The sequence below is a fragment of the Leucoraja erinacea genome, chromosome 19 (genome assembly GCF_028641065.1).
Source record: "Leucoraja erinacea ecotype New England chromosome 19, Leri_hhj_1, whole genome shotgun sequence".
Classification (NCBI taxonomy): Eukaryota; Metazoa; Chordata; class Chondrichthyes; order Rajiformes; family Rajidae; genus Leucoraja; species Leucoraja erinaceus.
Genome location: NC_073395.1, coordinates 15,186,649 through 15,200,905, shown reverse-complemented (window position 1 = coordinate 15,200,905; position 14,257 = coordinate 15,186,649). Strand labels below are relative to the sequence as shown.

The 14,257-nt window shown below is 45.1% G+C and overlaps 1 protein-coding gene across 1 annotated transcript in view; it reads right to left on the bottom strand.

The window, feature by feature from the left end:
• Window positions 1-14,257, bottom strand: part of dgki (diacylglycerol kinase, iota) — a 119,323-nt gene that overhangs the window by 51,135 nt on the left and 53,931 nt on the right. Inside the window, exons 7-11 of the mRNA XM_055650362.1 lie at window positions 13,698-13,769; window positions 13,000-13,116; window positions 2,887-2,961; window positions 1,246-1,341; window positions 185-267 (exon numbers count right to left, since the gene is read on the bottom strand). Of these exons, the coding sequence (XP_055506337.1) occupies window positions 185-267; window positions 1,246-1,341; window positions 2,887-2,961; window positions 13,000-13,116; window positions 13,698-13,769 (443 nt within the window). The remainder of the gene's footprint in view (window positions 1-184; window positions 268-1,245; window positions 1,342-2,886; window positions 2,962-12,999; window positions 13,117-13,697; window positions 13,770-14,257) is intronic.

Sequence of the window (14,257 nt, the reverse complement as noted above, 5' to 3'; positions counted from 1 at the left end):
TTCATCAGGGATGCAAGACAGTTGTGGGTTAATGAGGAGAGTGGAACTTCAGGGAAGATCTTGTGCAAACACAATGGCTACGAAACTGGTATGTATGGATACGTGGTTTACTTAGGTGTGGTTATAGCACAAACAACCACACAGAGGCAAGGCATGTTTCCTGCCAGGCTGGTTAAAGACTTACGCTTCTTTTGGTCCTCCCCGTGAGAGGTCGAAGACTTGTCGTGGATTTAGACACCACATGAACATCTGGAGGACCTTGTTTCCCTATTGCAGAAAAACACAAAGTAAACACACGGGCAAAGAGAAGGTGAAGCAATGGAAACAGTGGCCAGGCCTGGCTCAAGACTATGTTGTGCCTTTGATTTGACTCAGGAGGGCCTGCAGATGGGGAAGGTATACTGAGCACGCTGCTGTTCTGTAGAACCCACTGGGTGCACATCCTAAGCTTCAGTCCATGGGTATAATATCTGCAGATACATTCAGGGAACGGTAGAATTGACCCTGCAGTTTGTGCCACTGGATGAAGGGGAGGTGGGGACAATATTATTACACCTTTTGCTTATTTTTCTGTCCACTGTGTAAAGTAATCCATCGCATCCTCAAAAGGGAGCTGACCATTTCACTCGTAACACTCGTTAATGGTCCTGAATATTCCACAATCGAACACGTCCATAAGGTGAACTGTTTTAGGTTCCTAAGTTGGGTATCGTCGGAATGCAGTGAATGAAAATAGAGATGGAACCCAATTCAGAGAGTGGGTTAGGAATTGTTTGTCCTTTCAGGGTTTGTAAGAGTCCTGGAGGGACGGTTTCTTCACCTGCCATTTCCACAGCTATCCCTTTGTTTGACCTCACTGGCATATCATCTATCAGTAATAGTAGATAGTTCAAGAGGACTTTGGATAGGTACTTGACTATGGATCATGGTAAGAGTTTGTCTTGGCATCAGGTTGGGCACAGACATTGTGGGCTGAAGGGCCTGTTCCTGTGCTGTACTGTTCTATGTTCTAGATGTAAAGTTCCAGCTGTAAGCACCACACACTCATGTTTAAATGATCCGAGGGAGATTGGATGTGTGGAAATATTGGGCTTACTGTACCGCAAGCAGTAAGTCCACACCAGCCTCTAATACATATTCAAAATGCAACGCGCAGTTTGGATGTTGGGGCTATAAGTGTCCAGTGGTGCATGCATGGCTCCCGCAGCCCTGGCTGGCTGGCTTCCACCTTCCTCCCCCACTAACCTGGTTTCCGCCACTCTTTGGATTGACAAACACCAGAAGTGGTTTCATCAAGGGTGAAGGAATGGGTTTGATTATAAATGGCTTCCATTTGCTTTCCTGTAAAACAGAGGTGGGAGCATTAATAAGGCCGGCTCTGGGCTGGCTTGTCATTCATCTTCAGACTCGCCCACGTGACGATACGCATAATCAATCGGCTACGTGCGCAGGGAGGCAAACATGCCGCGCACACTGTCAACAGCTAAAGTGAAACCGCAGTAGATTTCACCATAATCGCTCTCCATATCTAAATACGGAGAGACCCAGACCACCAAATTATTTCCTCAACCCCCACGTCCTCTTCACCTCCCACCATCCCACCATCTCTTGATAGATCTCCCTTCATTTTGCAGTGTACCGGTTGTGCAAGGTCTGGAGTATTTCTGGTACGTTGTGATTTAATAACTCAACTCGGAGCTTTGACAGTGCGTTGGCAGATTACTTCGCCAAAGGTAGGCGATCATCACAGCCAAGCCCAGTTCTGTTCTTATCTAACATGCATTCCATGGCTACTTGGATCCTCCAAAGCTTGGTATGCAAGTTCCATCCAAGGTGTTACACAACAGTAGTTCCTTTGCCTAAAACACATCAACTGAGCCAATTAGTCTGGGAGGGCAGATGGGAGAGGGCTTGAATTTCAGGGGCGGGTGAGTGGTGGGCATTGAGGGCTTTAAATGCTCTTCCTTACCTTCAGATGATACAGGTGCTAAATGGCCTTGAGGTCTGCAGGAGATCCCACCCGGTGTGACAGGGGCTGAGATGTGGACATTTGGACTCCCAAATCCAATTGAAACCCTGCACCTTCTGAGTGTTCAACATGGAAACAAGGAGCCTTAAACGGCCAGTTCCCTCAGGAATCTGATCAGGTTGTGAGTGGAGACAGATACCTATCAACATGTATGTAACACACGCAATAGATAATGGTTCCTGACTTCTGGATCTGCCCTCTGAAAGTGTTAACTATATACACAAAAGTGTAGGGGAACATGGCGAGTATGTTTTTCGTGCTTTTCCATTTTTGTTCCTACAAACTCTGGCAGAACCCCATTTGCAACTCTAGTCGGGTTTATCTAAGTACCTGTTGGAGGTGCGGAGGTTTGAGTGGAGTAATTTTTCAGTGTTTGGGATTTTCACCTGATGAGATGAATGTTAACTGACCGTAGTAACAAGAAACTTTATACCTGAAATTAAACGTTTTTAAAGCATCTAAACGTTTTCCAGTTGGAATGTCACCTTTAATCCATGCATTTAATTGGATCGGACACACCTCTCCTGAGGAGCCACAGGAATTCCAGGGTAAATAATTGTTATCTCTTTACCAAGTGAATTAAATTCTCCTGTACAGTTGGGGTTAATGGTCACTCCTCTCTTACTGGAGTCAGTAACCCTTGGATTATTGTTTAGCAACCATACTGGACTCAGTACGTCTTGGACCCGTGACGTTATCTGTTTCTGATGATCAGCCAACGGTCCCACATATGTGGCTGCGGCCACTGCAACCACAAGGCACAGCTAAAGGGAAATTAAAATGGTCGTAACACTGATCCTCCCTCATGGCGTCCCTCTCTGCAATGAAACAGAGACCAGTTCCTTCGCCTGACTCACGTCTGCTCCTTTCCTGCTGGTTTTTCTCTTCAACGATGTCCTCTTTTTCCTTCTACTTGAAGACTTGAAGGAGTTCTGTGCAGAGGCAACGATGAGAAAGTCAGAAACAGGATGTCACCACCGAGGCCTATTGCTGCCACTGCTGTCAATACTCTCCGAATAAAGCAGAGTGTGAAAGCTAGTTTCCTGTCATCACCCCAGTACTTTAATGCCCCCTATATTCCTGGTACTTTATTCATCCCGTCAGCATTGTTGCGACAATGATAAACGGCATTTCTTCATATTAATATTCTAACACCATTACATTCGTTTGATAAAGACAATCTACCTTCTCCAGTTTAATGTTATAGATTTTCATCTGGATCAGCAAGGTTTCTGTAAGCAATCATTCTACATTTATGTTCTTCATATTTGATACAGGGCTCTTCATAGCCTTCTGAGCTGTTCATCATTAGCTGCCAGCATATATTCCATCTGTCAGTAGCCTGTCTAACTTATTTTTGTTTACTGCATTATGAAATGCAAGTCTCACCGTCAAGTAGAGAAATAATTACCTGCCCTTGAGAAGATAGTGTACCATCTACTCTAAGCGCTGCAGTCCTTCTGGTGAAAGCACCTACCCAGTGCTGCAAGTGAGGAAGTTAAAGGGTTTAGACCCAGTGATCGTGAGTGGAACATTTTCCCAGTCAGGGTGGTGTGAGACTTAGATGGGAACCTGCTGGTGGCGGTATTCCCTTGTATGCTCTGCCTTTGTCCGTCTTGCCGATATAGATTGTGGATTTGGAAGAAGTCTGGGTGAATAACTGCAGTGTATTTTGTAGATGGTGCACTCCGCAGTTCAGTTCAGGTTAGTTTATTGTCACGTGTACTGAGGCACAGTGAAAAGCTTCTGCAGCCACCATGTGCCAGCGCTGGAGGGAGCAAATGCTTTGTGAGGTGGGCAACTACTATGATGGTGTTGATCTTCTGGAGAGCTGTAGCTGACTCAGCCAAGCAAGTTCCATCACACTTCTGCTTCATGTCTTTGCAGTTGGTGGAAAGGAAGAGGATTGTAAGATAATGGATGGGATAAACAAGTGAGAGAATATTAGAGATTTAGCATCTTTAAAAATAGGTAAATCTGCCAGGAATGTTTGAAATGCAAGAGAGGAAAGAATGGCACCGTTAATTAATACGTTGCTGGTATTGCGTTGGAGAAATGTTGGACCGCTACGATACGATAGAGCTTTATTTATCCCAGGAGGGAGATTGGTTTGCCAACAGTCATAAAAAGACAAAATACATTACATTAGAGTGATGAGTGGAAGGGATTGGGGATGTGCAAAGATTGGGGAGGGGTGGGGGGAGGGGAGCCAGTCTATCCCACGACAGAGGGGGAGGAGTTGTACAGTTTAATAGCCACAGGGAAAAAGGATCTCCTGTGGCGTTCTGTACTGCATCTTGGTGGAACCAGTCTGTTGCTGAAGGTACATTGGCCCTATCATTTTAAATGGCAGCAGGGGTTAGCCCAGGTAACATTTGGAGGAGAGACTGATAGCTGTGCTGGGCAAACTAATGGAAACCATTCTGAGGGATAAAATTAATAATTGTTTAGAATGGCACAGACTAATCAGCATGGATTTTTCCAGTGTTGGTCAAGCCTGCCAAAATATTTTAAGTAAATAAGGCATGAACAATGAGAGCGGCCCATTTGATACAGTCTGCATGTAGCTTAACATGGCATTTGACTCAGTCCCCTACAGCAGGTTGATAAGAAAAGTAAAATCCCATGAGATTGAAGGGAGTATGGAAAGTTGAATCCAAATAGGGAAGTATAATGTTTGGTGAGAGGCAGTGAGTGGAAGAGTACTTGCAACATGTTTCCACCAAACTCAGTGTGATTTATACAAATGCAGGAGCCATGGATGAGAAGCATACCAATGACACTGAAGGGCAGCACAGCAAAGCAGCTGGTAGACTTGCTGTTCAAGAAGGAACTGCAGATGCTGGAAAATCGAAGATAGACAAAAATGCTGGAGAAACTCAGCGGGTGCGGCAGCATCTATGGAGCGAAGGAAATAGTCAACATATCGGGCCAAAACCCTTCTTCAGACTTGCTGCCTGCGACCCTGCTCCAGCGATCCTGAATTTAATCCGAATTTGCAGTGCTGTCTGTGTGGAGTTTGCACATTCTCTCCATGACTCTGCGGGATTCTTCTGCATGCTGTGCTTTCCCCGCCGTATCACAAAGATGGAGGGTGAGTAGTAGAGTTTATCGGGTTGATGAGAATGTAGGGAGGATAACATGGGTTACGCTATGAATAGAGTAAGAAAAAAGGTGCTTTGTGATTGGGATAGACCTGGCAAACCAAATAGCCTGTTTCAGTGCTGACGTTGTAGGGATATGACATTAATAGTTGGCTGTGTGTTTGCTGAGCAGGCGAGTATCAATGGGCTGGTGACGTGGAAAGGGAAATGGCTAATGGAATTCCGTCTGGAGGACTGAGGTCATGGGGGTGAGCAAGACAAAGAGATCTACATTAAGTAGTGGGATAATGAGGAAAGGAATAGGGAGAAGAGGGGCATATGTTGATAGATGGGATAGGCCGGGTTAAAAAGATGTTCAAGATACCTTTCTAGAAAAGGAAGAGTCTGCAGACAGTCCATTCCGCACTGGTGCCAGAGAGATTGCAGGGGAGGTTTTCAAGGATGTTCCCATATGAGGATAGGGAACCGTACTCCCGGGTATAGATCCTCAAGGCTGACTTTTTTTATTATGAAGATCGGAGCTGCAACGAGCTTAAATTGGCAATTTAAGAAAGACCACAAATTGATGCATCTTGTCTCATCACCCCATCTTGGTGATGCATTATCAACCTACTTAGACCATAATAATATGAGACATAATATGGGGCATAGATTTAAAATAACAAGGAGACATTGAAAGGGGAATTGGTAAAAGAAAATCCAGAGAGACGATCCCATTGCCTGTAAGGAGGCTGAGCAAGTATGGAGGTCGTAGACCGAAAGGTCTCCAATGTTGTATATTTCTGCTTCTATGTATGAAAAAACCTGCAACCCATCTTGAAGGTAGTTCAGAATTAGTTAGTTTAGTTTATTGTCATATGTACCGAGGTACAGTGAAAGGCTTTTTGTTGCGTGCCATTCATTTAGCGGAAAGACCATACAATTACAATCAACCCATCCACAATGTACAGATCCAGGATAAAGAGAATAGAACAAGAGAACGTCCAGCAAATGTCCAATTAAAGATAGTTTGAGTAATATTCTAAAGGGAACTGCTAGCCATTCACGGCTTGTGATTGGACAGCAGCATTTGTGTGGTCGAGGGCAGAGGTCAGAGGTGAACTGGGGGTCAAAGGGCAGTGCACTGGAAATGCGCTGCGATGGCGCACTCATCATTGAACCCGGTGGAGCAATGATGTGCTGCTCTGTACGCTAAAGAAAGCTGACAGAGGCATCAGACTCCGAGCTCTTGTAAGCACAAGTAAGGGCGTGCCTTACTTTCATATTTGTTTGTAATTTCCTTATGGCACAGGAGGCCTTTCAGCCCATTGAGTCCATGCCAACTCTCAGGGCAATCCCATCAGTCCAAAGGAGAACGGTGCAAACTCCACACAAGCAGCACCCGGGCCAGGATTGGGCCCTGGTTGCTGGAGTCCTGAGGACATGCTTCTATCTTCATTGCCACAAGATTTTAATTAACTTTTATGTTACTTAGATTTATTTGAAAACATTTTAAATGACTCGACTAGGTCACGCCTCGTAAGGGCTAGTCACACATGGAGCCCACCCTGCCTCACGGACCCTGCTCTATGGAAAGAGGTAGTTTATTGGCTCCTCCACATCTATAAAAATGAAGTACAGACACCCACCAGGGGGCTGTGTTTAGGATGATGCAACACAGAATAAAATGTAACCAATGTGATCTCAAAACCTCTTTACAGTCATATTTTAATTCAGTGTTATTACTCATCGCCAAATTGTGAATGAGTCGGAGTCACACAGCACAGAAATGGCCCTTCAGCCCAACATGTCCATGCTGACCTCTTTGGCCATCTACACCAATACCATTTACCCACGTTAGCCCTGTATCCTCCAATGCCTTGCCTCTTCATAGTGTCTCTCTAAATAGCCCTTAATTGTATCTGAATCACCACCTCCTCTGGCAGCGAGTTCCAGATATCAACCACTTTGTGTACATTTTTTTTTAACAGATTCTATTTAAAACTCCTTCCTCTCATTATAAATCAATGCCCTCTAGTTTTTTGTTATACCCCTGCCACGGAATAAAGATTCTGGCCACCTACCCTGTCCATGTCTCTAAGAATCTTAAATACCTCTATCATGTCAACCCTCGGCCTCCGTTGGTTCTGGTTTGTCCCTGACACAGAATCAAAATGTTTTGGTGCAGAAATCTGACTGCTAGTTGTACACATTCAAAGTACTCAAAGGTGACAGGCCATACCCAAGCCTAGTACTGGGACATTATGCAGCGTTTGTACAGCTAATACATGACCTGGAACTGAACACACAATAAGGTATGGGCAGAGGGAAGGAAACCTGTATCTGTTTCATTAGAAAGAATCCTTCAGTTCCTCTGAGAATTAAGTGGGACGAGAGCTTGCTTCTCCCAAGGGGGTTAAGCTTTGGCACAATCAGGACTCCAGCCTTTGTTCTGCCAGGATCACAGTTACTCTCATCATTGAGGTAAACGGTTCTGTCAAGGCTTCTGAGGCTTCCAACATGATCAGGAATAGGAGGAAAGGACCTGAGTTCAGGCCTCCTTCGCAGAGGACACACTCAGGAATGGTCTGCCGCTTTGCTTGTGCCTTGTGGCGCCTCCAGTCTGTCCTTGATGTTGGTGATCCTCTTGAGCAGGGCCCTGTCCTATCAGTGGCTGACATAATGGCACTGCCCTCCCATGGTGGCACCTCTCCATGTTGTCTGCTGGGGACTCCAATCACATGCCGCCTTTCAATGGGCAGAGCTTTTGAAGAGAGGGGGATTGTATAAAGGAATACAGGGCAGTTTTGTTTATTGTACACAGTGCTGGGTGACTGGAATCACGTCCAGGGGTTATATAGAAACAAGGAACTGATGATGCTGGTTAATACCAAAGATAGACACAAAATGATGGTGTAACTCAGTGGATCAGGCAGCATCTCTGAAGAAAAAGGCTGGGTGACGTTTCAGGTCGGGACTCTTCTTCAGTGACGTTTTGGGTCGGGACCCTTCTTTAGACCAGGGTTGATGGAAACAGTCATGATAGTGACCACATGCTGGGAGAAAAATACAGTTTAACTTGGCATCATGGTGGGCACAGACATCATGGGCTGAAGGGCATGTCCCTGTTCTGTGATCTATCATAGAGCAAAGCTGTTTCCAAGGTACACGTGGTCAAAGCTCTAGGGGATGGCTTTACAATATCGGCCAAAGGACACAGAGAGGGATGAGGGAAAGCTTCATGTGATCAACAGGATTATTCTATCAGGAGCCGCCATGTACTTGCTGATAGATAGCCAGCACATATTCAGTGGCCTGAAGCACCTGTTTCTGTCATCGTGACTATTATTCTATGACAAGCGATGATGAAGGAAAGCCACCTGATGTGACGAGGCATGAGTTTGCACTCATCACCTTGGAGAAAGTTGATTGGAAAGGTGGTTGAGTGAATGCAGCCAAGCACTGTGCTCATTACCACCGCTCGCCAAACTTTGACCATCCATTCGTGCTGCATGACCTTTCGTTACAATGTTCATGATCAAGGATCACCACAAGTCATGCACCTCACTGCTCTCTCAATATACAAGGATGGTATTCCTCTGCTGCACTCAGATAGCAAGGCAATGCAGCTGCTGTTCCTGCTGCATTATTTCAGCAGAGCGGGTCACAAACTTACAGACTTCGATGACTCACTCTTACAGAGATGGGCTGCATATTCTATTTATGTAATGCAGTTTAATCACGGCACTTGTCTATAACAAATCCCAATTATTCCTCAGAAAGTGCTGACACATTTGTTCGAGTACAGTTGTTATCTTTGTTGTATTTTTCATAACTCAAAACCACTGGGTTTAATCTGCTGATTAAAGATATAAAAATAGTAATTGCTTCCAATAAAAACAGAAAATGATGGAAACACTGAGGGGCAGGGAGCATCAGTGGAGGGAGAAACAGTTGATGACCCTGATGGCCCTGTTTTTCTTTTCACGGATGATGCCTGACCTGCTGAGTGTTTCGAGCATTTTCTTCCCCTATGTCAGATTTCCATCAATTTGGTGATTTTCATTCCTTCCCCTAGCCTTGTCGCTGTTTTCAAGAGAGAGTTAGATTGAGCTCATAGGGCTAAAGGAATCTAGGGATATGGGGAAAAAACAGGAACAGGGTACTGATTTTAGAGGATCAGCCATGATCATATTGAATGGCGGTTTTGGATTGAACGGCAAAATGGCCGACTCCTGCACCTATTTTTCTATGTTTCTACAAGTGCTAAAGAAATGCTGTGTCCTTCAGAGGTTGTAGATCAACTGTTGTGACCAGTATTTGTCCCAGCATATTGCAGCCTTCATCTTAGATGAAGATTAAAACAATGAGATTAGGCCTTTTTAATGTTATGTGTAAAGTAGGTGTCATACAGCTAACTAACCATGCCGTGCCTCAGCAAATGAACATTAAAGTGTGCAGGCGGCTACACTCGAGTCGTTGCTTATTTGGGGAACTGTCAGTGGGATGAAATCCTTGAGAGAACCTCCAGGTAGTGAGAAAGATCCTGACTGGGTCAGGAGAGGTTCTCCCGCCTGCTGAGATCCTGGCACCTGCCCTTTCACCTCCACTTCTTCCTCAGCCTTTCCTTCTCCTCCTGCTGTGATGCCTCAATTAAACACTGAGCTTACAGATGGTGAGCTGCTGTCATTTGCTGTAGCCGTGCACACTTGTGAAGACTTTGGTGTACTCCGGAGGATGCAACACCCGGTACCTTGGGTTATTCTGCCTGGCAACTGGAGTATGGACAAGAGCCAGGAGCCAAGGAGAGATTATTTCTCAATCTCCAATGCTCCAGGAAGCACATCATCTACAATATGATGGGTCAGGTGTGCAACATTAAAGTCATTTTAATTTGCATATATACGGCATGACATTTTTCTCCTGGTCATCCACAAGGTGTACAGCCAGAGGCCGATAGCCCTTGTTATTCAGGTAAATTTCAATTTGCCAAACAATGGAGGCAAAAGACCTGTGGAAAGAGAGACAGAGACAGAGAGAGAGAGAGAGAGAGAGAGACAGAGAGAGAGAGACAGAGAGAGACAGAGAGAGACAGAGAGAGAGACAGAGGCAGAGAGAGACAGAGAGAGACAGAGAGAGAGAGAGAGAGAGAGACAGAGAGAGAGAGAGAGAGAGAGAGAGAGAGAGACAGAGAGACAGAGAGAGAGAGAGAGAGAGACAGAGAGAGAGAGAGAGAGAGAGAGAGAGAGAGAGAGAGAGAGAGACAGAGAGACGGAGAGAGAGAGAGAGAGACGGAGAGAGAGAGAGAGAGAGACGGAGACAGACAGAGAGAGGGAGACAGAGAGCAGAGAGAGAGAGACAGACAGAGAGATGTAGACGGAGAGAGAGACAGAGAGAGAGAGACAGAGAGAGAGAGACACACACAGAGAGACAGAGAGGGAGACAGAGAGAGAGACACATGCCACCCCAGCCCTCTTTTCCTCCTTCTCCAAAGCCTCAAAAAGAGTCCTGAATCCAAAACATCGTCTGCCCATTCCCTCTGCAAATGATGCCTGATCCACTACGTTCCTCCAGCATTGTGATTTTTGCTCCCCTTGCAGAAGCAGCTTGCATATCTGCGACGCATAATCTTGTGGAACCGACTGCTAATTCTGCCAAGTTGACAGCTATAACCTTAGCCTGTTGGAATCAAGGTTAACGAAGTTTGTGTTGTGAATGCTGCCTCGAATTGTGCCCACTGCCCTGTGAAATTACTCCACCTTAGATGGCAGAGAAAGGAGAACGGTTCAACAGGGCACATGTGTGACGCAATGTCCCCGTTGACAACAGCAGAACTAACAGCAAGCCTGTAGTATTGAACACTAGTTCCAGGATATAAGCTGTACGTGGGTTAGGATTTATTGCCCAACATTAATTGCCCTCAACATGGGGGAAGTTGACCATTTGAGCTGATGTCGTCCCTTTGTCGATGGAAGAAGGTCCAGGATTGAGACTCGGTGATGGTGAAGGAATGGCTGTACATTTCCTAGCCAGGGTGGTAGCGTTCTCCTGAACCCGCTGCCCCTCTCCCTCTGGGCAGTAGAGGTCACCTGTTTGGCAGGTGCCATACATGCATTGCAGATATGCAAGCAGTTTCTGCAACAGGAGCAAAAAACACAGAGCTGGAGGAACCTAATGGGTCAGGCATCACCTGTAGAGGGAATGGCACTGACTCCCCCCCCCTCCCCCATCATCCAGGGGATCTACAGGAGTCGCTGCCACAAAATGGCAGCCAGCATCATCAGAGACCCACACCATCTTGGCCACCTTCTCATTTCACTCCTGCCATCGGGAAGGTATAGGATACTGTAAACTGTAATGTCCAGGTTCAGGAGCAGCTTCTACCCTGCAACCATCAGGCTATTAAACACTACAACCTCCAAATAGGACCAACCTATATTTGGGGACATTATGTTTGACTTTGCACTGTTTTTTTTTAATATCTACTGAACTTTTGTTGTTGTTTATTATAGGTTTTACAGAGTAATATATTTACATATCTGTTGCGCTGCTGCAAGTAAGAATTACATTGCTCCATTTTGAGACACATGATGATAAAACACTTAACGTTTGAGTAGTTTGGGCAAATAATGGTACTGCATTTTATAACAGGTGCCCACTGCAGTCACTGTATGTCACTAGAGGAGAGAATGAATGAATCTTGAATATAATGGTCATTGCCTGGCACTATTGTGCCGTCTATTACATGACATTTATAAGCTTCTAGCTGACTGTTGAGATATAAGAGGCAGCAGATACTGGAATCTGGAAACAAAATGCAGACCGCTGTAAGAACTCAGCGGGTCAAGCAGCACCTGAGGAGGCAAGTGTGGAATGTTGACGTCTCGGGTCAAGAGCCTCCAAGAGGAATGAATGGTTATCTGTCTGAATATTGTTGTGGTCTTGCCACTTGCAGGCATGGGCTGCTGTATTTGTACAGGAGTGTACGTGGCATTAAGCATTGTGTAAACCTCCGCCTCTGATGGAGGGGAGGTTATTGATCAATCGGCTGCAGACTTGGTTTGATTTTTTTAATTGTGGATGAGCCTGAGCAATGTTATGTATATAAGCACGATGACTTGACATGGTAGAGGCCGTAAGGGTAGAATTCCATGTCATCAAGAGAGAAGGCAAAGAGTAGCTAGTGTCGTGAGGCGTTCACCAGAAAGCCACAGTTAACTGATGCAATCACTGAGCCCTATTAGTGCAAGACTTCTGATGTGGCTAAAGATCAGATTAGGAATAATCGCTAACAGTGTTAATTTTTCAAAGAACTCCACAAAGAACAATATCTATTTTCCCATCAATTTTTCTCTGCTATTTTCTCAATCAATATTCAAGTTAAATAAATTCCACCACGATTAATATTCCGCTTCTTTTTTATACAAACTGTTTTCTATACATAAACTCCTACCAACCTGGTTTATAACAGGAGCCAATAATTACGTTCCATGCATTGTATAACATGTTTATTTAACCATGCTCATGCTTTGATTCAAGTGAGGTGCTTGTAACACATTTTCATAGAAGGACATGCAGAATGCAATGGTCATCAACAAAACTAGTACAAAATATTCCACTTCTTTGAACAAGAACCAGTCAACATTATCATGTCAGCCAAAGCGTAATGCCACACGCAACAGTCACAAGAACAATGGCATGCTGGTGGAGTGGTTAAATATCTTGGTTAGCTTCGACCAGGATATTTTTGAGCATGGTTATGGTACTGTTGAACTTGATATGGTGTCAACCCTACCTCATACTGAGGCTCCCTAATGATGGAGAAACCCACACAGAGAATACTGAGAATGGAGATGGGGCAGATGACAGGTGCTCTGTGCTTTATACCTGTGGTTTTTTCACCTTTATTATCCATGTTGGGGGTATAATGACTGCGGCATGCACACCTAACGAACATGGCTCCTCGATATGATGCAACATGAAACACGTCACTTTATTGTGAAACTGAAAGAGAAAAAGCAGGTTTACAAATACATTTTAGTTTTGGTTCGTTTGGAGATACGGCACAGAAACAGGCCCTCCGGCCGCCAGGGTCCGCACCGACCAGCGATCGATCCCCGCACACTAACAGTATCCTACACACACCTGGGATAATTTACATTTATACCAAGCCAATTAACCGACAAACCTGTACGTCTTTGGAGTGTGGGAGGAAACCAAACTTCTCGGAGAAACCCCACGCGGTCACGGGGGGAACGTACGAACTCTGTACAGACGGCACCCGTAGTCAGGATCGAACCCGGGTCTCAGACGCTGTAAGGCGGCAACTCTACCGCTGCGCCACCGTGTCGCCATTCTTCTCTTTTAGTTAAAGTATTTTACGAAGCATTTCTATTTGGCCACCCACTCTACAGCAAAACATGACGGAGAACTGTTCTCATAAAATCTCATAATTTGAAATGTTAGCTCTATTCCTCTCTCTCCCTAAATGGTTCCAAAAGACAGCTAGGCAACACACTAGTAAAGTGACAGCACTTCATCCAGCCATATTGAGGCTACTTTAGGCAACAGTGGCTGCTACTTACTGCCTGCTTGCACCAGGAGCAGCTGATGGCTATGATTTCCTTCGTATGGAATGAAAACTTCTGCTGGAAACCCTAGAAAATAGAGTCATAGTCACTGAATTGTACAGCCCAGACACAAGCCCTTCCTCCCACAACCCCCTGCACGAATCCCATTTGCTTCCATTAAAATCTTGCATGCCTTATTTATTTTAAATGACCCTAAAACGTAGTGATTGTATTTGATTCCATTGCCTCTGGCAGCACGATCCAGATATCTGTCAGTGTGTGCAAAATACATTTTCCTCAAATCCTTAAAACTCCTTCCTCTCACATTCACCGATGTCCACTGAAATCATGAGCAGATTGAAGAAACACAATCTTGGCAATGGATGTCCAACAAAGTGGAAAAAGAATGGGAGCATTTTCATCTCTTTGAGAGTTGATGTCCAGAGGATGGAGTAGTCCTCTCGCCCGGCCGTCAGGAGTGGCCAGTCTCATGTTTGGGCTGCCAGAGAATTGCATCAGTGCATCAGATGGTCACGGAGCCAAATCCCAATGATGTGGAGCTGATCATGAGATCT